Source organism: Hyperolius riggenbachi, chromosome 5 (assembly GCF_040937935.1).
Source record: "Hyperolius riggenbachi isolate aHypRig1 chromosome 5, aHypRig1.pri, whole genome shotgun sequence".
NCBI classification, from domain to species: Eukaryota; Metazoa; Chordata; class Amphibia; order Anura; family Hyperoliidae; genus Hyperolius; species Hyperolius riggenbachi.
Genome location: NC_090650.1, coordinates 370,815,483 through 370,840,195, shown reverse-complemented (window position 1 = coordinate 370,840,195; position 24,713 = coordinate 370,815,483). Strand labels below are relative to the sequence as shown.

The following is a 24,713-nucleotide window of genomic DNA, read 5'->3' as shown; positions in this document are numbered from 1 at the left end:
GTCTATGGCTCAAAGTATTAGAGGGTCAGCAGGATAGCCAGGCAACTGGTATTGCGCAAAGTGAACCAGAGATGAAGCACCCTCTTGTTACCATATATATCAGTGGGAACATAAGAGAAAACACCTACCCTGCTCTCTGTTTCATTCTTCACTGCTCAGCCTGCTTCTTATCAGCCCTGATAAAATCCCTGACTGAGCATTCAGCCTGGCTTTGCTCAGGAATCATTATAGCTGAGTCATTATAGCAGAGCCACAAGGGGGCAGGCTTGGGCTTGAAAAGACATCAGAGAAGACAGGCTCAGCTATAATGATTCCTGAGCAAAGCCAGACTAAATGCTCAGTTGGGGATTTTATCAGGGCTGCTAACAAGCAAGCTGAACAGTGAAGGATGAAACAGAGAGCAGGGTAGGTGTTTTCTTCAATGTTCCCACTGATATATATGGTAAAATACATGAGGGTGCTTCATCTCTGGTTCACTTTAAAAGGAAATAAATATGGCAGCCTCCATATCCCTCTCACTTCAGGTGTCCTTAGAGGCTGGGCGCATGACCTGAATTATATTTTATAATGCCCTATTCTCACCCAAGCCAAATTTATTTAGCCGCCCCCTCCTTCACCACATGCACCCCCCCCCCCCTCCTCCTCCTTTCAACTACTGGGCCTAAGCTGCCAGCTCTGGCCTGGGAGGCCCTCATAGTGTTGAAAATTACGTATAGGGTGTCCCTAAAAAAACATTAAACACACATAGGTAGTTAAATATATGCTGTGTTTATGGATTCTTAATCCAGACACAGCATTTATTTACCTACACTCAGCTCCAAGGACTGCATGCATTGTGTTGGACTTTCTACTTACTAAGGGTCTGGGTATCTTGGTTTGACTACCTAGTGGTAATATTGCCGAATGCGGGGGGTTGCACTGATAATGATCCTGTTTCTATTCATACAATAAATGCAATTTACTTTTTCTCCTAAGTTTTCTCCTAGGTGATACATTTTCATTTTCGCTTTAAAATAACACTTGGTTTTCCAAAAAAAGAGGTAGCAGGTCCTTAGAGAAGTTTTTCTAAAAAAAAAAAAAAAAAAAAAAAAAAAAAATTCCCTTTAGCTTGTTTATTTATATTGTGAAGAAGCATGATGAGGTGGTTGTTTGAAGTGACCCATGCTGGGCTATCCACATCTTCAACATGCTATTGCCAATACCCCTTTAAAGAAGCAGCACAAATGCCCTGCCTCTTTAAAGCTGTGAATCCACCGATTTTACCTCCTGCACCTGATGCCATCCCACACAGCCACTGTTCAAAAAAGTAGTTCTGGCACCATCAATTGTATTTGCTCTTTGGAGGTAAAAACTCCTTAAGGGGTAATATGAGCTCAGCAGCATAATGAGTCCAAATCTTATGTTCAAAATAGTCATTCTGGCACCATCAATTGTATTATCTCTTTTATTCTTAATTAAGACATGTATGACAAAGAATTAATGACATTTTGGAGGTACAACCTCCTTTTTCAGGTTCTGCCATATGCCTCATATGGGGCACTATGGCGAAAATTTTTAAAATTTTAAATATGTGCAAACAGAGACAAATAAGAAGTACGTTTTTTTTCCAGAGTAAAATGAGCCATAAATTACTTTTCTCCTATTTTGCTGTCACTTCTTGTAGGTAGTAGAAATCTGACAGAAGTGACAGGTTTTGGACTAGTCCATCTCTTCATAGGGGATTTTCAGCAAGGCTTTTATTTTTTACTAGCTGGACGCCCGGCGTTGCCCGGGTATGTATTTGGCTGGTGTTGGCCCCGCCCCCTTTTCCTAATCCTAACACACAATTACTTAATTACTTAGTGACCAAGTTTGTGAGCTTTGCGGCCTTTGGCCAGGGCCGGCCCGCTCATGAGGCGGGGTGAAACTTTTGCCTCAGGCGGCAAATTTCCAGGGGCGGCAGTGCGGCACCCGCCCGTCCGTGGGTGCGGGGAGCCGGCCCGCCGAGCTGGAGGGGTAGCTGGCAGGACGGGGGTATTGGTCCAGCGGCGGGGAGGGGGGTCGGACCCCCCCCTCCCTCGCCTGGGTCCCCGTCCTCCGCTCCCTTCCAGCCTAAATAGACGCAGCCGAAGTGTAAGAGGCACGGGCGGGGAGGACACTCACCTCCTCCTCGCTCCAGCGTGCGCTCCACTGACATCACTTTCTGCAGGACGCTGCAGGAAGTGACGTCAGTGGAGCGCACGCTAGGAAGAGGTGAGTGTCTTCCCCGCCCGTGCCTCTTACACTTCGGCTGCGTCTATTTAGGCTGGAAGGAAGCGGAGGACGGGGACCCAGGCGAGGGAGGGGGGGGTCCGACCCCCCTCCCCGCCGCTGGCCCAATACCCCCGTCCTGCCAGCTACCCCTCCAGTTCGGCGGCCCCCCAGAGCGCGCCCCCCCCCCTCTCGGGGGGGGGGGGGGAAGGGGCGGCGGTGGCAATTTTTTTAAAATTTGCCTCAGGCGGCAAAAAGTCTAGGGCCGGCCCTGCCTTTGGCATCAATAATTTGCATTAAAATAAAAATATTCTGATTGGCTGTGGCTCCACCCCTTTTCTGAATTTGAACCCAAATCACCCAATGGCCAAGTGTACCAGGTACAGATGATTAACGGTGCAAGAGGCTTGTGCCATTAACAGTGCAAGAATGGCAGCAATTAAATATTCCCCTTAAAAATCAATAGGTGAATTTTGATTGGCTTTTGTAGGCTCCACCCACTTCTCTGAATATTAATCCCAGTCACCCAGTGACCAATTGTGCAAAGTTTGAGAACCCTACCATTAAAAGTGTAAGAATTGCTGCAGTTTACATTTTCTCAGTGAAATTTGCATTTGTCTCTGCCTACTGATGACCCAGCATTGCCCGATTATGTATTTTGCAGGTGCTGGCTGTGCCCACTTTTCCTAACCCTAACACACAATTAATCAATTACTCAATGACCAAGTTTGTTAGCTTTGCGGTCTTTGGCATCAATAACCTGCATTAAAATGAAACAAATCATATTTGCTGTTTGTGGCTCCACTCCCTTTTATAAATTTAAACCCCATTCACCCAATGATGAACTGTACCCGGTTTGAGGCTTGTGCCATTAACAGTGCAAGAATGGCAGCAATGAAATATTCCCCTAAAAAATCAATAGGTAATTTTTGATTGCCTTTTGTAGGCTCCACCCACTTATCTGAATATTAATCCCAGTCACCCAGTAACCAACTGTGCAAAGTTTGAGAACCCTACCATTAACAGTGTAAGAATGGCTGCTGTTTACATTTTCCCAGTAAAATTTGTATTTGTCTCCGCCCACTTATGGCCCGGCGTTGCCCGCTTATGTATTTGACTGGTGTTGGCTGTGCCCACTTTTCTAACCCTAACGCACAATTAATCAATTACTCAATTACCAAGTTTGTGAGCTTTGCGGTGTTTGGCATCAATAATTTGCATTGGAATGAAACAAATCTAATTGGCTGTTTGTGGCTCCACCCCTTTCTGAAATTAAACCCTAGTCACCCAGTGATCAACTGTACCAGGTTTGAGGCTTGTGCCATTAACAGTGCAAGAATGGCAGCAATGTAAATATTCCTCTTGAAAATCAATAGGTTAATTTTTATTGGCTTTTATAGACTCCAAGCACCTTTCTGAATATTAATCCCAGTCACCCAACGACCAACTGTGCAAAGTTTGAGAACCCTACCATTAACAGTGTAAGAATGGCTGCAGTTTACATTTTCCAGTGAAATTTGTATTTGTCTCCGCCCCCTTTTTGGTTATGGGAATAACACGTATCCTATATTTTATTCCAGGTAATGTACTATGTGTGTGCCAAATTTGATTCAAATCCGTTCAGCCATTTTTGCGTGATCGAGTAACAAACATTCAAACATCCAAACATCCAAACATCCGAACTTTCCCATTTATTATATTAGTAGGATAAAGATATTCCCTAAAAAGGATTTAAATAATGATGCTGACCAGCTTCCCTGCTTGCTACACTGTTTTTTGGCAGTTGGACAGAGCAACTGCCATTCACTAAGTGCTCTTGAAAATAAATAAATCCCTGAGAATCCCCCCATGAAGATATGGGCTAGTCCAAAAGCTGTCGCTTCTGTCAGATTTCTACCACTTACTGTAAGTGACATCAACGTAGGAGAAAAGTAATTCATGGCTCATTTTACTCTGGAAAAACATATACTTCTCATTTTTTTATGTTTGCACATATTTTATATTTTACAATTTTTCGCCATCGTTCCCCTGTAAGTTCTGTCATATGAGGCATACGGCAGAACCTGAAAAAGGAGGTTGTACCTCCAAAATGTCATTAATTCTTTGTCATACATGTCTTAATTAAAGAGAACCCGAGGTGGGTTTGAAGAATATTATCTGCATACAGAGGCTGGATCTGCCTCTGTTGCTATCCCAAACCCCCCTAAGGTCCCCCTGCACTCTGCAATCCCTCATAAATCACAGCCACGCTGCTGACAAACAGCTTGTCAGAGCTGGCTGTGTTTATCTCTATAGTGTCAGTCTGCTGCTCTCCCCGCCTCCTGCAGAACTCCGGTCCCCGCCTGCATCCCTTCCCTCCTTGCTGATTGGAGGGAAGGGACGGGGGCAGGGACCGGAGCTATGCAGGAGGCGGGGAAGCAGCTGAGACTGACACTACAGATGTAAACACAGCATCACAGCATGGCTGTGATTTATGAGGGATTGCAGATTGCAGGGGGACCTTACTGGGGTTTGGGATAGCAACAGAGGCTGGGCTGTATAGGCAGATCCAGCGTCTGTATGCAGATAACATTCTTTAAACACACCTCGGGTTCTCTTTAAGAATAAAAGAGAAAATAATATTGATGGTGCCAGAATGACTTTTTTGAACATAAGATTTGGACTCACCATGCTGCTGAGCTCATATTCAGGTACATCACATTGACCTGCACAGAAATGCACACCAACCTATACTACAGTGATCCCACACAGCCACGGCAAATGGAGAAACCAGGGAATTGCCCTACCACATATTCAGTTTGAGCCTTCTCAATCAGAATCTATGATGTTTGGGGGAAATGCAATGTGTCCTCGGACACGAACAGTAACTCTAGTCAGTACCTGAATATTCTTCTGGAGTTGTCTTCAGCTTGTAGGTTTTAACAATATTCTCTAAAGTGAGGCTCCGGAAAGCCTCTTCAGCCATGGCACACACTTCTTTTGTTTCCTCTGTCACAGCTTCTAGTAATGAAACAATATCATGAATAGTGAAGCAGAAAACATTCAATAAAAAATGAACAGGATAAGATTTGTATTGAGCTATTCGGACTCAAAGCCCTTGAGGTCGGCAGCCACAGACAGGACTTTCTCAGTAGTCTCAGACACTTCAAGCTGTTCCAAAACATTCTCATATTGACAGCTGCTGAAACTGCAGAGTTTGTCAGGAATTGGCAATACACCAAACAATCCAGCATGAGGGTTAGGAGTATTGCAAACTACTTACTAAGTTTCAGATGGCATATTTATACCTGTGCCTATATTGTACTGTCTGTTGGACCATATTATACAATTATGTTGTCAACAATTAATATTTTGTTCTTTCGAGCTTTGTAGTTTTGACATGCATATCCTATTACTGAACTGTGATATGAATATGTTATGGCTAAGCTGGATACGATGTAAACTGCTGTTTTTTCACTGTTATACATTCAATAAAAATTGTTATGGATCAGAAAACGTTAGTAGACTGTGTTTCACTTTGCTGGGAAACATAGCAGTTACATGTTGCACTGTCACACTGATTGTTTTTTGATTGTTAATTTCAGATCATAAGGGTGATTAAACATGGCAGAAAGGGTTTGTTTTTGCAAGATTCAATGTGGCTGTAAGCAGAGGAGGGAAAGTTTTCCTCACAGTAAGACTAACTCCCAGACATGTTGTACTGTATGCTGGGTGGACTTGTAATTTCGAACAGATGGCATTACCTTAGGACAAAAGCAAGCAGGATACGTGTGTGGGCAATATAGAGTAACTAAAACTTGCATGCTATTGTTAAAGGGACACCGAGCAGTGCAGAAACTATGGAAAGATGCATATCATTTTAAAGCTCTCTTTCTCCTCTTTCCAATGATATATAAACCACCCCCTACGGCTTTTAGTTTTTGCTATTTTCGTGATCGAAATTGCCGCGGCCGCAACTTCGATCGCGAAAACAGAGAAAACTAAAAGGCGTAGGGTGACGATTTAGGTGTCGTCAGAAAGAGGAGAAAGAGAGCTTTAAAATGATATCCATCTTTCCATAGTTATATTGTATTACACAGGGCGACTTTTTCTCAGAGTCAGCAGCTCCATTCAACAGAATGGAGCTGCTGACTTTAGGAAAAAGTCGCCCTGTATAATACAATGTATTACACAGGGTGATCACGAAAATAGCGATAACTAAAAGACATAGGGCGGCGGTTTATATATCATTGGAAAGAGGAGAAAAAGAGCTTTAAAATGATATGCATCTTTCCATAGTTTTTGCACTGCTCGGAGTCCCTTTAAACCTATACGTATGTGTGAAAATGTAAAGAGTACATAAGCGAGTTTTAATTGTAAGTTTTGTTTTGGTTTTGTATCCTAGAAACCATTTTACAATTAACCAAGAGGCTTCATTATTAGTTTAAGACAATGGGCTTGATTCACAAAGCGGTGCTAACAGTTAGCACGCTGGTGAAAAGCCCATTATCACGCCTAAACTCAGTTTAGGCGTGATAAAAATAAAGTCGTGCGCAGAGTTTTATGCGCGCACCGCCATTAAACCCTAAGCGACTTTGCGCGCGCACCTGCGTTTTTGCGTGCGGGACTTTGCACGCGATCAGCAGCAGTGCAGTTTCTAGGCTAAAATGCACCCAGGGCGAGGGTGTAAAAATTGCGCAAGGTATGGGTGCCCGCAGTATAGGTTAGCCAGGTCTAGTTGCACTCAGTATAGATTCCCCCAGAATAGGTACCCCAGTATAGGTAGCCAGCTATAGGTCCTCCCAGTATAGGTAGCCAGTCATAGGTGAGCCAGTATAGTTGCCTCCGGTATAGGTTAGCCAGGTAGGTGCCTCCAGTATAGGTAGCCAGTATAGTTGCCCCCAGTATAGGTTAGATAGGCAGGCGTCCCCGGTATAAATTAGATAGGTAGTAGGTGCCCCCAGTACAGGTTAGCTAGGTGGGTGCCTCTAATATAGGTAGCCAGAATAGTTGCCCCCAGGCCCCAGCATAGGTTAGATAGGTAGATGCCCCCAGTATAGGTTAGTTAGGTAGGTGCCTCAAATATAGGTAGCCAGTATAGTTGTTACCTGTATAGGCTAGCTAGGTAGGTAGGTGTCCCCAATACAGGTTGGATAAGTTAATGCTCCCACTATAGGTTAGATAGGTAGCTGCCCCCCAGTATAGGTTAGATAGGTAGGTGCCCCCCTGTATAGGTTAGATTAGGTAGCTGCCCCCTCAGTATAGGTTAGATTTGGTAGCTGCCCCCCAGGTTAGATAGGTAGCTGCCCCCCAGTATAGGTTAGATAGGTAGGTGCCCCCCAGGATAGGTTAGATAGGTAGCTGCCCCAATATAGGTTAGGTAGGTGCCCCTCAGTATAGGTTAGATAGGTAGCTGCCCCCCAGTATAGGTTAGATAGGTAGGTGCCCCCCAGGATAGGTTAGATAGGTAGCTACCCCCCAGTATAGGTTAGATAGGTAGGTGCCCCACAGGATAGGTTAGATAGGTAGCTGCCCCAATATAGGTTAGGTAGGTGCCCCCCAGTATAGGTTAGATAGGTAGCTGCCCCCCAGGATAGGTTAGATAGGTAGCTGCCCCAGTATAGGTTAGATAGGTAGGTGCCCCCCAGGATAGGTTAGATAGGTAGGTGCCCCCCAGGATAGGTTATATAGGTAGCTGCCCCAATATAGGTTAGGTAGGCGCCCCCCAGTATAGGTTATATTAGGTAGGTGCCCCCCAGTATAGGTTAGATTAGGTAGGTGCCCCCCAGTATAGGTTAGATAGGTAGCTGCCCCCCAGTATAGATTAGATAGGTAGGTGCCCCCCAGGATAGGTTAGATAGGTAGGTGCCCCAGTATAGGTTAGGTAGGTGCCCCCCAGTATAGGTTAGATAGGTAGGTGCCCCACAGGATAGGTTAGATGGGTAGGTGCCCCCCAGGATAGGTTAGATAGGTAGCTGCCCTAGTATAGGTTAGGTAGGTGCCCCCCAGTATAGGTTAGATAGGTAGCTGCCCCCCAGTATAGGTTAGATAGGTAGGTGCCCCCCAGTATAGGTTAGATTAGGTAGGTGCACCCCAGGATAGATTAGATAGGTAGCTGCACCAGTGTAGGTTAGGTAGGTGCCCCCCATGATGGAGGGGGGAGCCGCAGCCGCGGGGAGGGCAGCCCGACCTCTCCCTCCCTCTCCCCGGGCCGGCCCTCCATGCGATCCCCCCTCGGACTCACTGCAGAGTAATGCGCAGGGAAGCGCTATAGAAAACTACTCACCTCCCTGGTTCCGATCGCTGCTCTCTCGCCGCCAGTCTCCTCTCTCTCCATACACGCTGATACACACACACGCTGCTTCCAGCTAAACAGGATGCTGCGTGTGTATGTATCAGCGTGTATGGAAAAAGAGGAGACTGGCGGCGGCGAGAGAGCAGCGATCGGAACCAGGGAGGTGAGTAGTTTTCTATAGTGCTTCCCTGCGCATTACTCTGCAGTGAGTCCGAGGGGGGATCGCAAGGAGGGCGGCCCGGGGAGAGGGAGGGAGAGGTCGTGCTGCCCTCCCCACGGCTGCGGCTCTCCCCTCCATCACAGCGCCCCCCTCCCAGCAGCGCTCAGTGAGGGGGCACGGGCCGCACGGCAGTAGAAACGGCCCTGATCAGCAGCACAAAGCGGTGCTAACTCAGCTAGTGCAAAGGTTAGCATGCCTAAAAGTTTTTAGGCGTGCTAACTGGGTTAGCACCGCTTTGTGAATCAAGCCCAATGAGAGAACATGGAGAAATGTCTATTTGTGATTAGTATGTATAGTACTTTAGGCACTAGAAAAGTTTGGCTTATATTGAATTAGAAGAACTTTCCCTGAATATTATTTACACACTCTGTAAAAATAACTGCAGCACGTTAGCACACTGAGGCTTCTTATGCAGTAACATGGATAAAAGTCTTTATCATTGTTACATTTGTCCGGATAGGGATTCAAATAACTTCGTATGTTGCTGATAAGTGATGCTAATGGCCCCCATCTCAGTTTAGAGATGGTTCTTCCAATGTGATATACACGTTCGCTTTCACACAAGTTATGAACCGGTTTGCAAAAGAAATAATGATTTGCTGCATACCAAAAGGAACAGGGTCTACTCTGACCAGCAGCTAGATTAGAATCCTCTTGCCAAGTCTACAGAAAAATACAATGTGAACTGACTACCAGTTTTGAAAAGTTTTAGCGGTAGAATAGGGTAGAATGCAGCAGGACAGACAGACCCTTCTTCAAGGAAAACAGACACCCTCAAAAGTATTGCACTCAAAAGACCCCCACCTTCCCGAAAAAAAAAAAAAGATTTCAAACTGAAATAGATTCATAAGAGATCCATGAAGGTATTCATAGTTTGGAGAGTTATGATGATTTTCCAGAATGTGATAACGTGCCAAAATTTGAATAACCACTTCAGTCTTCAGTGTCGTTTCACCTTATGCATCCGAGCAACTTTCACCTCCTATTCGTTAGCCAATAACGTTATCACTACTTATCACAATTAATTGATCTATATCTTGTTTTTTCTGCCACCAATTAGGCTTTCTTCGGGTCAGGGGCATAACTAGAAGTCCCCGGGCCCCCTTGCAAGAATTTTAGCGGGCCCCCCTCCCCCCTGGGACCCGCTCATGGCCGTTTTGGGGTGGCAGGAGGGGTCGAAGCATGAGGGGAGAGCTTTGCCTATCAGCGGGGAGGGGAGAAGGTCACTGGCTTGGAGGTGTTCATTTGGAATGGTGTCTTTATCCAGTGTAAACAAAATGAGATTGGTATCAGCCCACACTCTATAAACTTGCTCCTGCCAACTATCTGTGATTTCTGGATGATCTTATTATTAAGGAATTTATAACTTAAAGTATCTCACTAAGATTTCGGTTTACTCGTGTTTGGAAACAAGAGTATAAATGTTTACTGGCCTTGGGGTTGGACAACTACCTAGGTGTAATATTTTGTAAATGTGAAATACTTTGATGTCTGAAGATTTTGATTATTGTTTAAATATTTTGATTAATACAAAATTCCACAAAATAAAGTCTACATAAATGTTTTTGTACTGTAAATGTTTAGTTAACCGTCTTTTATAAGGAACAATAACATTAATGCAAAGTAGACAGAGAATCCAGTACATAAATGAATTACATGTTTGCATTATTATCATGGCCGGAGTTCAGGCAAGGCCACATAAGCCATGGCCTAGGGCACCAGGAAACCTAGGGGCGGGCTTTGGGCAACAGGGTGGTAATAGCAGTTAGCCTGTGGAAAATTCATCCTGCTACACAGAGTTTGCACACAGTGGTGGGTGACTACTAACAGCTGCATCTGGCATTCGGAGGAGGAAGGGGTAGCGAACAGACACTTACAGTGACCTCTGAGCTGCCTGTCACTCACCAAATGTGCTGCCCGCTAAGAAGCTTACAATATAATCCCTGCCATCACGTCACTAACTGTCCTCAGAGGAGCTTATAATGTTATTCTTGCCATCGCATCACTAACTGTCCTCAGAGGAGCCTACCATCTAATCTCTGCCTTGTTGGGACGGTGGACGGTGGACGGGGGGGGGGGGGGGTTAGGATGCTGCCGGTCGGGGGCAGCTGGTGAAAATGGGCCTTGGGCGGTAAAAAGTACAAATCCAGCCCTGATTATTATTAATACTAATAATATTAACAAATATAAGGAGATAAAGAAGATTAAAAAAAGATGACAGGCAAGTGATGTATGATGGTGAATAATTGCCCAAATTCAAACAATAATACAGCCATGGTCATGCAATGCACAAAAGGAAAATTGTTTTTGAATCACTCACACTTCAACTGCAATAGAATTTTTTTCACGTACCATAGTATCTTTGACCTGAGGTTAAAGGAGACACCTCCTCCCTGAAACAAATAATCATGACAACTCTGGTTTATTAGCAACACTAACTTAAGAAGCATAACTTTCTTCTAGCAATACAAATAGTGATTTCCACAATTACAAAAATTGCAGTTAATCTAACAAGAATTTTACATATACATGGCAACATTCTTCAAGTGTCCCCATACAATTGATAGGAGCTGCTGCTAGTGAATGTGTGCCAGCTCAGCATAAAATTCCAAAATGCACAACATGACTAGTGCTAACTAGTTCAGTACTGCCACGTTAGTCTCGCCACTCCCATAGGTACTGGGATGTGCGGCTTCCTCCCTTTACTGCTGTCTTTGAAGCTAGTACCCCATTGCTGCTTCCCAGTTTGGGGGGGTCCTAGCATACATAGGGCTCGATTCACAAAGTGGTGATAACTCAGTTATCACGCCTAAAAGACTTTAGGCGTGATAACCTTTGCACCACTGAGTTATCACCGCTTTTTCCTGCTCTTCGCGCGAAGTTACCGCGCGTACGCGCGGTAACTTCGCGCGAGTTTCTTCTTATCATGCCTAAAGTGAGTTTAGGCATGATAAGGGGCTTTTCACTGGCGTGCAAACACTTTGCACCGCTTGGTGAATCAGGCTCATAGACTAACATTTTGCTGCACATGAGCATATTTTAAGCGTGGTACTAATCTAACTTTCGTAACATACTAGTAATGCATGCATTACCTAGTCAGCGTGAGTTGCGCTATTTGCACCTTAGTTACCTGCTTTAAAGAGAAACTCCAACCAAGAATTGAACTTTTTCCCAATCAGTAGCTGATACCCCATTTTACATGAGAAAGACAATGATTTTCACAAACAGACCATCAGGGGGCGCTGTGTGACTGATTTTGTGCTGAAACCCCTCCCACAAGAGGCTCTGAATACCGCGGTACTGCTGGCAAACTGCCACAATGTAACAATGTTCAGAGACAGGAAATAGCTGTTATTAGCTGTCTCTAACAGACAGAGCAGCTAGAAACAGCTAAATAACCTGCCCACAGTAACAATGTCACCATGTAATAAATGTCAGAATGTGAATCTGGGAGAGGAAAGATTTTACAATGAGCAAACACTGACTAAATCATTTATACATAATTATGGTAAAAATTGAAGCACTTTTTTTACTACATTATTTTCACTGGAGTTCCTCTTTAAGCATCAGTAAAATTGCTCAGCACAGCAACTTTAACAGACTAATGAATCAACCCCCATATATTCTGGTTAGAACATTGCCTTTACTGGCAGTAGCATTAGAGTGTGTGTAATAAAAGAAAATTTCATCCAAAATCTAAGGGACACAAATGTATGTTTACCTGTAGATGACAGGGGGAGATGCTTGGGCCATCTTAATAGGCGTTTTATTAGCCAGAGCTAAAAAAAAGGAAAAAAATATAAATATTGGTAAGTTCATGGATAATATTTATATACTGGTTATACTTAAAAAAGGTATCTAGTCCTGTTAGTTTTGTCTACGAGTGTAGTATGTTTTAAATGTCATATTTACAGTATATGTCATATACAACTATAGTAAGAATAAGCAGATGTGCAGTAGAAAAGCAAAGACAAAGAAAACTCATAGCAAGCCGTTTATAAAACTGATAGTAATCCACAGAGCTGTACCTAGTGCAATCAACCAAATGGCCCAAAAAAACACAAACATGGGCCAATACGCAATTCTCTTTTTCTCCTAGGTGATATGTTCACACCTTGGCAATAAAATGTCCTTTAAAGAGAAACCGTAACCAAGAATTGAACTTCATCCCAATCAGTGGTTGATACCCCCTTTCCCATAAGAAATCTTTTCCCTTTCTCAAATGGATCATCAGGGGGCTCTGTATGTCTAATATTGTGGTGAAACCCCTCCCACAGTGTGATGTCAGGACCATGGTCTTGACAATTTCCTGTTTGGGAACCTCATTGCATTGTGGGAAATAGCTGTTTACAGCTGTTTTCAACTGCCAAAAAGCAGTATCTCCTTCCACTGACATCACCTGCCAGCAGTAAAAATGTCACCATGTTATAAATGTCAGAATGTAAATCAGGGAGAGGAAAGCCTTTACAATGGGCAAACACTGACTAAATCATTTATACATAATTATTGTAAAAATGAAGCATTTTTTTATTACAATATTTTCACTAGAGTTCCGCTTTAAACCCCCAGAAAGCAAGACAATACTAAAAATGTTAGTACTTTTTCAACTACTTTTTGGTACTTTTTTAATTGCAGAGTGTTGAAAAGTTATTTTAAAAGGACGATGGAAAATCATCCCCTAGGAGAAAACTCAGGAGAAAAAGTGTGTTGACTAAGGCAGCGTTTTTCAACCAGTGTGCCGTGGCACAATAGTGTGCCGCGGCATGTTGCCTGGTGTGCTGTCCTCTTCCCCCCCCTCCCGCACGTCCCCGCGGCCGCCGCTGCTATTACCTTAGCAGCGGCCGCTCTCCCCTCTCCAGCGCATGTGTTTATTTAAGGCAAGCAGCGTATCTCCCGGCTGCTCTGTGATGCGCAGGAACAGGGCTCGGTTACCATAGTAACGGCGAAACATATCGCTGCTACAGGAAGCCGCTGCCCTGCTTCCTGTCGCATCACAGAGCAGCCGGGAGATACGCTGCTTGCCTTGAATAAACACATGCGCTGGAGAGGGGAGAGCGGCAGCTGTTAAGGTAATAACAGCGGCGGGGACGGGCGGGGGGCACCACCTACCCATACTGGCTATACTGGGGCACTATACTGGGGCACTATACTAGCTATACTGGGGCACTATTCTGGCTATACTGGGGCACTATTCTGGCTATACTGGGGCACTATACTGGGGGCACTATACTGGCTATACTGGGGGCACTATACTGGCTATACTGGGGCACTATTCTGGCTATACTGGGGCACTTTTCTGCCTATACTGGGGCACTATTCTGGCTATACTGGCTATACTGGGGACACTATACTGGGGCACTATACTAGCTATACTGGGGCACTATTCTGGCTATACTGCGGCACTATTCTGGCTATACTGGGGGCACTATACTGGCTATACTGGGGCACTATACTAACTATACTGGGGCACTATTCTGGCTATACTGGGGCACTATACTAGCTATACTGGGGCACTATTCTGGCTATACTGGGGCACTATACTGGCTATACTGGGGCACTATACTGGGGCACTATTCTGGCTATACTGGGGCAGTATTCTGGCTATACTGGGGCACTATACTGGCTATACTGGGGCACTATACTGGCTATACTGGGGCACTATACTGGGGCACTATACTGGCTATACTGGGGCACTATACAAGCTATACTGGGGCACTATACTAGCTATACTGGGGCACTATTCTGGCTATACTGGGGCACTATTCTGGCTATACTGGGGGCACTATACTGGCTATACTGAGGGCACTATACTGGCTATACTGGGGCACTATACTAGCTATACTGGGGCACTATACTAGCTATACTGGGGCACTATTCTGGCTATACTGGGGCACTATACTGGGGCACTATTCTGGCTATACTAGGGCACTATTATGGCTATACTGGGGCACTATTCTGGCTATACTGGGGCACTATTCTAGCTATACTGGGGCACTATACTGGCTATACTGGGGGCACTATACTGGCTATACTGGGGCACTATACTAGCTATACTGAGGCAACTAAACTCCCTCCTACACTGGGGCAACTATGCTAGCTATGCAGCCGCACCCCAGCCCCCCCCCCCCCCACATAGCCTGCTGCGCACGGCACTGTCCACCAGGTCGCGCAAACACCCCCCCCCCCCCTCCCCCTCCGTTCCCCGGAGAAAAATTTGGTCAGAAAGTGTTCCCCGGGCCGGAAAAGGTTGGGAACCACTGGACTAAGGGCTTGTACTCTAATCAGAATTCAAAGAAAATAGTTAAATGCACAGCAGAAATACATATACATACTGTATATATAGATTTTTTTTTAGGTTCCCCAGTCATCTGACCACTAACAAGATAAGGAAACAGGGTTATCTATAGACTAAATCTTCTCACATGCGAAATTTAACAGGAAGCGTCCCTCAGACTTCTGCAGCTGGTAAACTAACATATGAAAAGTTGTATATTTTTTTTTAAATAAAAAATGTTCAATCAATAAAGATGAATAATATAATTAAATTATAATGAAAAGCATAATGAAATAAATAATAACATTTCTTTTTTTTAAATATTAATTTATAAATTCTTTAGTCAGTGTTTGACCCTTGTAAACTCTATCCTTTCCCTGATTTACCTTCTGAAATGTATCACAGGTGGCGTCATGTTTTGTCCTGTCAGGTGATCACTGGGGAATGTTTGTTTACTGAGAGTTCCAAATGCAGTACAAAATATACCTGGTCTCCCAGAGTGCTCTGGGTGGAAGAATTCCACATAGTTAACAGGCTATTCATCACTGGGAGGACAGGGCTAGATTCAATTTACAGCAATATAGAGCTATAGGAAGAATGTCTAATGCTAAAACCAGGAGAATCACAATAAAATTGGGTATCCTGAGTAATTTACTGCATTCTACTATACAATATGTCACTATGGTGCCTCTTTGAGCTGCCCATTAATAGTACAATTTTCCTATACAATCGATTTTCGGTTGAAATTAGAGGACATTGATGTTGCCGATCATTAACCACCTCTATAAATATTAGAAATATTCTCTTTCAGGCTTCTTGCACACCAAGACGTTGTGTTAGGTGGCACGTTAAGGTCGCATAACGTGCACCTAACACAACGTATGGTGCTGCAAAAGCCGACGGTAGAGTGAGCCGCGTTAGGCTGCTCGATGCCCATAATATCTCCCAGAGTGGCGCTGATTGGCCAGCGGGACCACGTGATGCGGAGCGAGACACTCCGCATCACGTGGTCCCGCCGGCCAATCAGCGCCCGCCAGTGCAGTGAATATTAAGTAGCCATGTGCGCGGCTACTGTAGCTGGCTCTCCCCGCCTCCTCCGCCCCCCACTGCGCATGTGCAAACAGTCTAACGCGGCTATAGCCGCTCCAACGCCGTAGCATGCTGCACTTTGCACAGAACGTGCAGCGTTACATGTAACGCAACGTGGGCTGTGTGAACAGCCCACTTGTGTTACATTGCTGTGCGTTGGGGGAGCGTTACAGGCGCACTAACGTGCGCCTGTAACGTCTTGGTGTGCAAGCAGCCTCAGTCAACAAATAATTGGATTATTTGTGTTCAGTTCTTTCCCTGAATGGCAATGAATATTGTCCTGGTGCATAAAAAGCCCTACACACTATTTAGGGGTCTGTGAGCCCTAAAAGCTGCTGTACACGTCATTTTTGGTGATTCACTTATAAGGCTTGGTTCACATAGGTGGCTGGCAGAAGGGGCTTGCGGCAGCTTATTTATCTGATGCAATCGCAACCGAGCAGAAAAGCGTTCAGCATTGGTTCCTGGCATTTTGTCTTCGTGTTGCATCCTGAGCCCCCTATGGAGGGATGGAGCCACTCCAAACACAGCCATCACGGACGCTACATGTAGTGTCCAAGACGAGACAACAGGATCTACCACGGTATTTATGCAAATGTAAGGTTGTTCGTTCGGATTCTGTGGAATTGAAATTTCCGCATTTACAATCAGAAATCAGCATTTTTTGTTTGGAATTCCGAAAACCAAAATCGGAAATCCAATTTACCTGCTACCTGGCAATTTTAGCCCAATCAGAGAACTTGAAAGCATTGGACCAATGTAGAATTAGAATGTAGAATTTTTCTGAAAAAAATCGGATCAGCGTGGTAATTTTAGACCAATCACAAGACTGATTTTCCGTTTTTCTGATTTCCGTCTTTCTGATTTCTTTTTTTCGTTTTCTGCATTTTCTACAAAAAATGACTAATAAAATACTCCACGGAAATCGGGAAAAACGGAAATTGAAAAATCGAAAATTAAAAAATCGGAAAACAGAAATTGGCATTGTCGGAAATCAGAATTTCTGCGAAACCGGAAATGGGAATCCCTACGCAAATGATGCAAAAAGCTGTACCTATCGTTTAAAAACCACTTCCATTTATTTGAATAGAACAGGGTGCTGATCACTTTAAACATTTCTTTCGCCAAAAATGTTGTGTTTACCGCTGTGCAGAATCCCGTCATAGGGCTCAAACCCACCAGCAGTGCTTTCTATCTAAGCGCTAGTGATTTGAAAAAGCTCTTGCTAATGGAAAGCTATGGGGGATTTATATAAAATCACATCACTCTATTGGGATCACACCCATAGTATTACATTAGCAAGAGCTTTTCAAATCACAAAGCGCTCAGAAAAGCGCTCCTAGTGAGTTCCAGGGCTGAAGCAGCCCTGGCTGTAATAGAGGAAGTTGGAATTTCTGCTTGCTGTTAGACACTTTTTGTACATGAATCAGCTTTTGCTTTGATGACTTGTTGTTTTTCTCTAATGGTGCATACACACGAGGTATGGCTGTTGCCGCAACCACGTGGCACGCGCGTGTTGCGGCGACAGGTCGCCCCGAACCGTCGCCCGTCGGAGCTGTCGCCAGGCGATTGACATGTTCAATCGCCGGCTACAGCTGTCGCCGCAACTGTTGCTAGTCCCGCGTGTGTATGCGGGCTAGCGACAGTAGACCTACGCAAGTGAATGGAGCATCCGGCCGGGGGATGCTCCATTCACAAACAGCTTCCGCCGCGTCTCTGCTTTTCTGGCGAGACATGTGGCCAGCTGTCGCCGGCAGGGAGCTGTCGCTCCCTGGTCGCGTGTATGCATGCAATGGGGGACAATTGTCCCCCGTGTGTATGTAGCTTAACAGTTGCTTAGCTGCTTCAGTGTATTCATGCATAAAGTATGTCAACATATTTCAAGAGGACAGTACGATTACAGGAAAACAAGGCACAAGTTATTCAGAGTGTCTCACAAAGAAGCTTGTTTTCTGTTTCTCTCCAGCTTCCATTCCACAAGGCCCGTTCTATCTCTGTCATGAGTTCCAGCAGATTGGATTGTGCCTGTAAAAAACAATATTCTCATAAAGATAGCAATGCCAATTGCAACCTGCCGGTTACTGTCATTATTATACTTTTATATATTCCTGACAAATTTTGTTGGGCTGGAATACGTACAGCGCTCCATTCGTTTGCATACGTTAAATTCATGTAACAGTCTTCTGGAATGTGCTGATTGGACGACAGATCTACATGTAATGTTTTAATGAGGTAACATTTTGGTGGTGTGTAAGGATGATGATAATGCAGCCAAATACATGATTGGAGATGGATGAATTTACCTGAAAAATATCACAGCGGCAAATAAAACATGCAGGTATTAGTTTACAGTTCCAGGAAAGAGAAAGAAAGACAGAAAGAAAGAAAAAAAGAAAGAAAGATAAAGTATAGGGCATCAGCTCTTACTGAACATGCACTGTTGAGGCCAGTTTTACACTTTTACACTTTACACTGCCAAAAATACCCCCCCCCCCCCCCCCCGCGCATGCCGTTTGTACACCCATCACCCAGTGACGTACTACCTGCTGGACAGTTGGGCCATATCTGTGTGGGGAGCAGCATTGTTAAGGATGGCCAATAGACTTGATTGTGTATGTTCAATTCTAACTATTGATGGGTCTTAAGATAATAAATATACAAAATAAAGTTCAAACTACATAAAAATTCTGTTTCGAATGCTGAAGAATATTGTCAAGGTGCTACTCAGGGGCATAACTACAAATCATGGGGGAGCCCCCATCAACACTTTGATGCCCCTCCCTCCCCCACTCAGTGTTCACACCCTTTTTTATTTCCTACCCCTCGTGACCGGGGCCCATCTTACAAGGGTCATAGAACAAGTGTGGACATCATTGTCACACCCATAACAAGTGTAGCCACTCTGAAGGATGGACCCCTCTACTAAAGAGATTGAATTAGTGATTGGGCCCCCTTAGAGCTCTGGACCCCCAAGTAGTCACAGGAGTTTCTCCCCTGTGGTTTTGCCCCTGGTGCCACTCAAACCCCTCTCTCCCACCAAAGGTATCCTTAGTTTGTTCCAATGGAGGGGCTTGCATGAATAAGTGATCCTGAGATGTATGTCAGCTTAGCTTCGGCTAGGGCCTCCCTAGCCGGACAGGTCAAAGGTGACATTACAAGCCTCGGAAATTGGTACGGAATAACAGCAGTCGACTTAGTTAGGAAATGGAATATGGAATTCGCAATCGGATCATGGAATGTACGAACATTATTCGCCTCCGTAGCACAGATACATTTTACTGAAAGAACTTAAAAATACAAGATATAGATCGCCGCCATACAAGAAACTTGATGGATCAGAAATGGCATCAGATCCAAAAACACATGCAATATAATATAGCGGAAAGGAAGGTGTGGTGGAAGTGGAAGTAAAGAGTTTGGAGTAGCCTTTGTAGTGGATAATGCATTAAAATCTAATATAATTGACTTTCAAGCTGTAAACAAAACAAAAAGTAAGATCAGAATAAAGTCCAAATTCCGCAATATCACTATCATAAATATACACTGCCCTACAGAAGATAAGGACCAAGACCTAAAAGACTCCTTTTTTGAAAAACAGGTCTACAATAGTAGTCTTAAGAGTGACTTAAAAATGGTAGTTGGAGATATGAACGCTAAGACCGGGAAAGAAAAAAAATACAGAGAAATAAAAGGTAACCATAGTCTCCAGGATGAAACAAATAAAAATGGAGAGAGGGTAATAGACTTTGCAATAAATAAGAACATGATAATAAGTTCCACCCACTTCCCACACTGTGATATATATAAAGGCACCTGGATGTCACCCGATGGGTCGTCAACCAAATTGACCACCTGCTGGTAGAGAAAAAGGGGTGCCACAAGCATCCTGGATGTTAGATCAAGAAGAGGGGCATCATATGGTTCTGACCATTTTCTTGAACAAATAAAATTCAGATGTAGAATAAGTAAGCAATCTTCAAGCAAACCGCAACGTAACAAAAAACTAAATCTCGAAAACTTAACAGCGCCCAATACACAAAAAGAATTTCTGGATGAAGTACGTCATAAAACGGAGATCCTCCTAAACCCGCTGAATGAGACCACAGCCAATAACTTTAAAATAAACTAAAAACATCAACAATAGAATCAGCAAAGGAGGTACTTGGAATAAAGAAACAAGAACGGAAAGAGACATGGTTTGATAAGGAATGCAGGAAAGCAATAGATCTTGAAATAATCTACACATCAAACTTGTCTATAGAAGGACCAGAGACAGAGAAGAAGAGTTCGAAGAAGCCAGAAAAAGGGTCAATAAGATATGCAGAAAAAAGAAATGAAGATACGAGAATGAACAGCTTGAGCAAATGGAAGACCATTTTAAAAGGCATGATGTTAGAGAAGAATATACATTTTTAAAAGGACTAAGGGAGGGATATACACCATGCAGAAATCGTTGCAGAGGAATAGACGGCCAAATCATCGGTGAAGTAGAAAATATAAAATAGATATTGTTGTTTTCTGGTTGATCTCGATGGACGTATGTCTTTTTTCAACCCAAATACAGTGGGATGTGAAAGTTTGGGCAACCTTGTTAATCGTCATGATTTTCCTGTATAAATCCTTGGTTGTTACGATAAAAAATGTCAGTTAAATATATCATATAGGAGACACACACACAGTGATATTTGAGACGTGAAATGAAGTTCATTGGATTTACAGAAAGTGTGCAATAATTATTTACAGAGAACCAGAGACGTTCAAGAGAAAAATGTTATACATACCTGGGGCTTCCTCCAGCCCCATAAGCCTGGATCGCTCCCACGCCGCCGTCCTCCGCTTCCTCTGTCCGCCGGTACCGGGTCCCGTACTACCGGCCAGTCGAGCCAGTTGAGGCAAGCGCAGTGCGTCACTGCCGGTGGACGCATCCAATTTTCCGCATCACAGGGACTCCCGCCATAGCCTTAGGCATGCGCCTCCATACTATGCAGGCGCATGCGTACGGATATGTAGGGAGCCCCCTGTGATGCGGAAAATTGGTCGCGTCCGCCAGAAGTGACGGGACGCGGTACTGGCGATAGAGGAAGCGGAGGACGGCGGCGTGGGAGCGATCCAGGCTTTTGGGGCTGGAGGAAGCCCCAGGTATGTATAGTAGCCTTTCCTATTTTTTACTGTCCTTCCTCTCTGGTTCCCTTTAAACAAAATTAGGCAGGTGCATAAATTTAGGCACCACAAATAAGAAATGAAATCAATATTTAGTAGATCCTCCTTTTGCAGAAATGACAGCCTCTTAACGCTTCCTGACGGTTCCAATGAGAGTCTGGATTCTGGCTGAAGGTATTTTGGACCATTCCTCTTTACAAAACATCTCTAGTTCATTCAGGTTTGATGGCTTCCGAGGATGGACAGCTCTCTTTAACTCACACCACAGATTTTCAATTATATTCAGGTCTGGGGACTAAGATGGCCATTCCAGAACGTTGTACTTGTTCCTCTGCATGAATGCCTTAGTGGATTTTGAGCAGTGTTTAGGGTTGTAGTCTTGTTGAAAGATCCAGCCCCGGCGCAGCTTCAGCTTTGTCACTGATTCCTGGACATTGGTCTACAAAATCTGCTGATACTGAGTGGAATCTATGCATCCCTCAACTTTGACAAGATTCCCAGTCCCTGCACTGGCCACACAGCCCCACACAGTATGATGGAACCACCACCATATTTTACTGTAGGTAGCAGGTGTTTTTCTTGGAATGCTGTGTTGTTTTTCCTCCATGCATAACGCCCCTTGTTATGCCCAAATAACTCAATTTTAGTTTCCTCAGTCCACAGCACCTTATTACAAAATGAAGCTGGCTTGTCCAAATGGGCTTTAGCATACCTCAAGTGGCTCTACTTGTGCTGTGGTCAGAGAAAAGGCTTCCTCTGTATCACTCTTGCTTACAGCATATCCTTGTGTAAAGTGCTCCGAATGGTTGAACGATGCACAGTGACTCCATCTGCAGCAATATGATGTTGTAGGTCTTTGGTGCTGGTCTGTGGTATGACTCTGACTGTTCTCACCATTTGTCGCTTCTGTCTATCCGAGATTTTTCTTGATCTGCCACTTCGAGCCTTAACTTGAACTGAGCCTGTTGTCCTCCATTTCCTAAATATGTTCCTAACTGTGGAAACAGACATCTGAAATTTGAGATAGCTTTCTGTATCCTTCCTCTAAACCATGATGGTGAACAATCTTTGTCTTCAGGTCACTTGAAAGTTGTTTTGAGACCCCCATGTTGCTGCTCTTCAGAGAAAGTTAAAAGAAGAGGGAAACTTACAATTGACTCCCTTAAATACTCTTTCTTATAATTGGATTCACCTGTGTATGTAGGTCAGGGGTCACTGAGCTTACCAAGCCAATTTAAGTTCCAATAATTAGTTCTAAAGGTTTTGGAATCTATAAAATGACAACAGTGCCCAAATTTAAGCACCTGCATAATTTTATTTCAACCATTATTGCGCACTTTCTGTAAATCCAATAAACCTCATTTCACTTCTCAGATATCACTGTGTGTGTCTCCTATATGATATATTTAACTGACATTTTTTATCGTAACAACCAACGATTTATACAGGAAAATCATGACGATTAATAAGGTTGCCCAAACTTTCGCATCCCACTGTAACTATAATATGGAATAACTGATTCCAAGAACTTCTAGGAACATTGGAAATCACCGATCCTAACCCCTAAATCAACAATCACTACAGGAGGAGAACCATGAAGGTCTACATTATAATCCCGCAGTAGAAACACCATCTCTGGAAAAAAGTGACCAAGCTATCAAGGCACTGAAAAATAACAAAAGCACCTGGTTTTGATGCTTTTCCTTTTGAGCTTTACAAACAAGGAGGTGCCGGAATGAAAACCTATCTCTTTGAGCTAATAGTTAAGGTGTGGAGTGGACAGATGAGATTGTGCCCGCTTTACAAAGAAGGGAAACAAACTACAGTGTAAACATTATAGGAGGATATCTCTCCTACGTACAGCTTATAAAATAAGCAGGTCCACAATAGATCAACTTTTTAGTATCAAAGAGTTTCTTAGAAAAGCATGGGAATATGATATTGATATTTTTCTAATTTTTTTAGATTTTTGTAAGGGAGTTTGGCATTCCCAATAAACTGATAAAATAATAGAAATCACAATGAAGGACACACAAGCATACATACGGATAGAAAATCAACTGACGGACCCTTTCAAAATCATGCAAGGTCTAAAGCAAGGAGACGGGTTAGCCCCGGCACTGTTTAATGTAACCCTAGAATACGTCATCAGAAAAATGTCAATAAACCCAATGTAACGATTGGTGTCAGCACGCAGAGAGAATCTGATTATTGGTGATCTGCAGTATCACCAAGAATGCAGATATATACCTGATTATTGATGATCTGCAGAATCACCGATAATACAGATATATTGCTAACCTCTGGACACCTGTTGGTATGTGAGTGTTTGGTGTAACAGTAGCACTTTGAGTAATGCACCTGCTGAGGTGATAAATGACAGTAAGGAGACAGTGCTCTGAGAGCATGGGAACCTTCCAGCAGCCTGAGACTCCTCAAGGGGTGGAGTCAGGCTGAGGATAGGGAAGGCCAGAGAGTGAGTGACATCTGAAGGTGGATGTCACTAACTGGTCTGGAGACTATCTCTTAACAGGAGAGATAGCTCTCGAGGTCGGACTCGCCTGGTCGGCAACACACTGACAGATAAGGTACGAAGACAGAAGGCTGATTCGGTATCCAAGGCAAGCAGGGTCTGGCAACGGAATATCAGATATGCGAGGTACCGAATCAGAAGACAGAGGAGTAGTCAGAAAAGGAATAAGTCATAAAAGATATCAACAAAGCCTAGTTTGGGTGCGAGGTCCATGGTCTCGGCACCCAGGAACTAGTCTGAAGGATAACACAGATGAATATACAGCTCCCTAGTCTGGGTGCGAGGTCCGTGGTCTCAGCACCCTGGAACTAGTCTAGAGTATAACACAGATGATAATACAGTTCCCTAAGCTGGGTGTGAGGTCCTTGGTCTCTACACCCTGGAACTAGCTTGAGCATAAACAGAATAGCAGTTCAAGTAATCTGGCTAAGTGTGAATTCCCAGGTCACCCTGGTTCAAACACACTGTAGGATCTGACTGAGGTCTGAGTGCTTCCACGTAGTGATCGCAATGGCAGACAACTTGCAACTGACCAGCAGAAACTATATATGGAGTAGTGCTCTCCAGCACCACCCCTAATTGCTCAACCAATAGTATCCTGCTCAGGAGTCAGCTGATCGGCGTGGTCAGCTGACTCTCCCTGCCTAGTATAAGAAGTCTGCCTCTCAGCGCGCGCGCGTGTATTCCTAAGCCTGTATGCACTAACAGACCCAGCCACACCAGACACACGCTGCCGCGTGCAAACCACCGCGCTGGACGCGGAACCATCCGCCTGACTGTTGTTGCATGCGGCGGCTTTTCCGCGTTCCGCCCTGCCACCAGACACACGCTTCCGCGTGCAAACCACCGTGCTGGACGCGGAATCAGCCGCCTGCTCAGTAGCACACGCGGAGGCTTTTCCGCGATCTCTCACACCCAACAAATATTCTAATAA

At 44.2% G+C, this 24,713-nt stretch overlaps 1 protein-coding gene across 6 annotated transcripts in view; it reads right to left on the bottom strand.

Moving 5' to 3' along the window:
- The window catches only part of LOC137517805 (E3 ubiquitin-protein ligase RNF31-like), a 79,372-nt gene that overhangs the window by 49,557 nt on the left and 5,102 nt on the right, over positions 1-24,713 (bottom strand). For 4 of the 6 annotated variants that reach the window (XM_068234851.1, XM_068234853.1, XM_068234855.1 and 1 more), the window contains exons 4-8: positions 18,226-18,389; positions 18,024-18,111; positions 12,445-12,502; positions 11,076-11,116; positions 5,110-5,229 (exon numbers count right to left, since the gene is read on the bottom strand). In XM_068234851.1, coding sequence (XP_068090952.1) covers positions 5,110-5,229; positions 11,076-11,116; positions 12,445-12,502; positions 18,024-18,111; positions 18,226-18,389 — 471 coding nt within the window. The remainder of the gene's footprint in view (positions 1-5,109; positions 5,230-11,075; positions 11,117-12,444; positions 12,503-18,023; positions 18,112-18,225; positions 18,390-24,713) is intronic. The other 2 variants (XM_068234852.1, XM_068234856.1) reach the window with 2 other exon arrangements.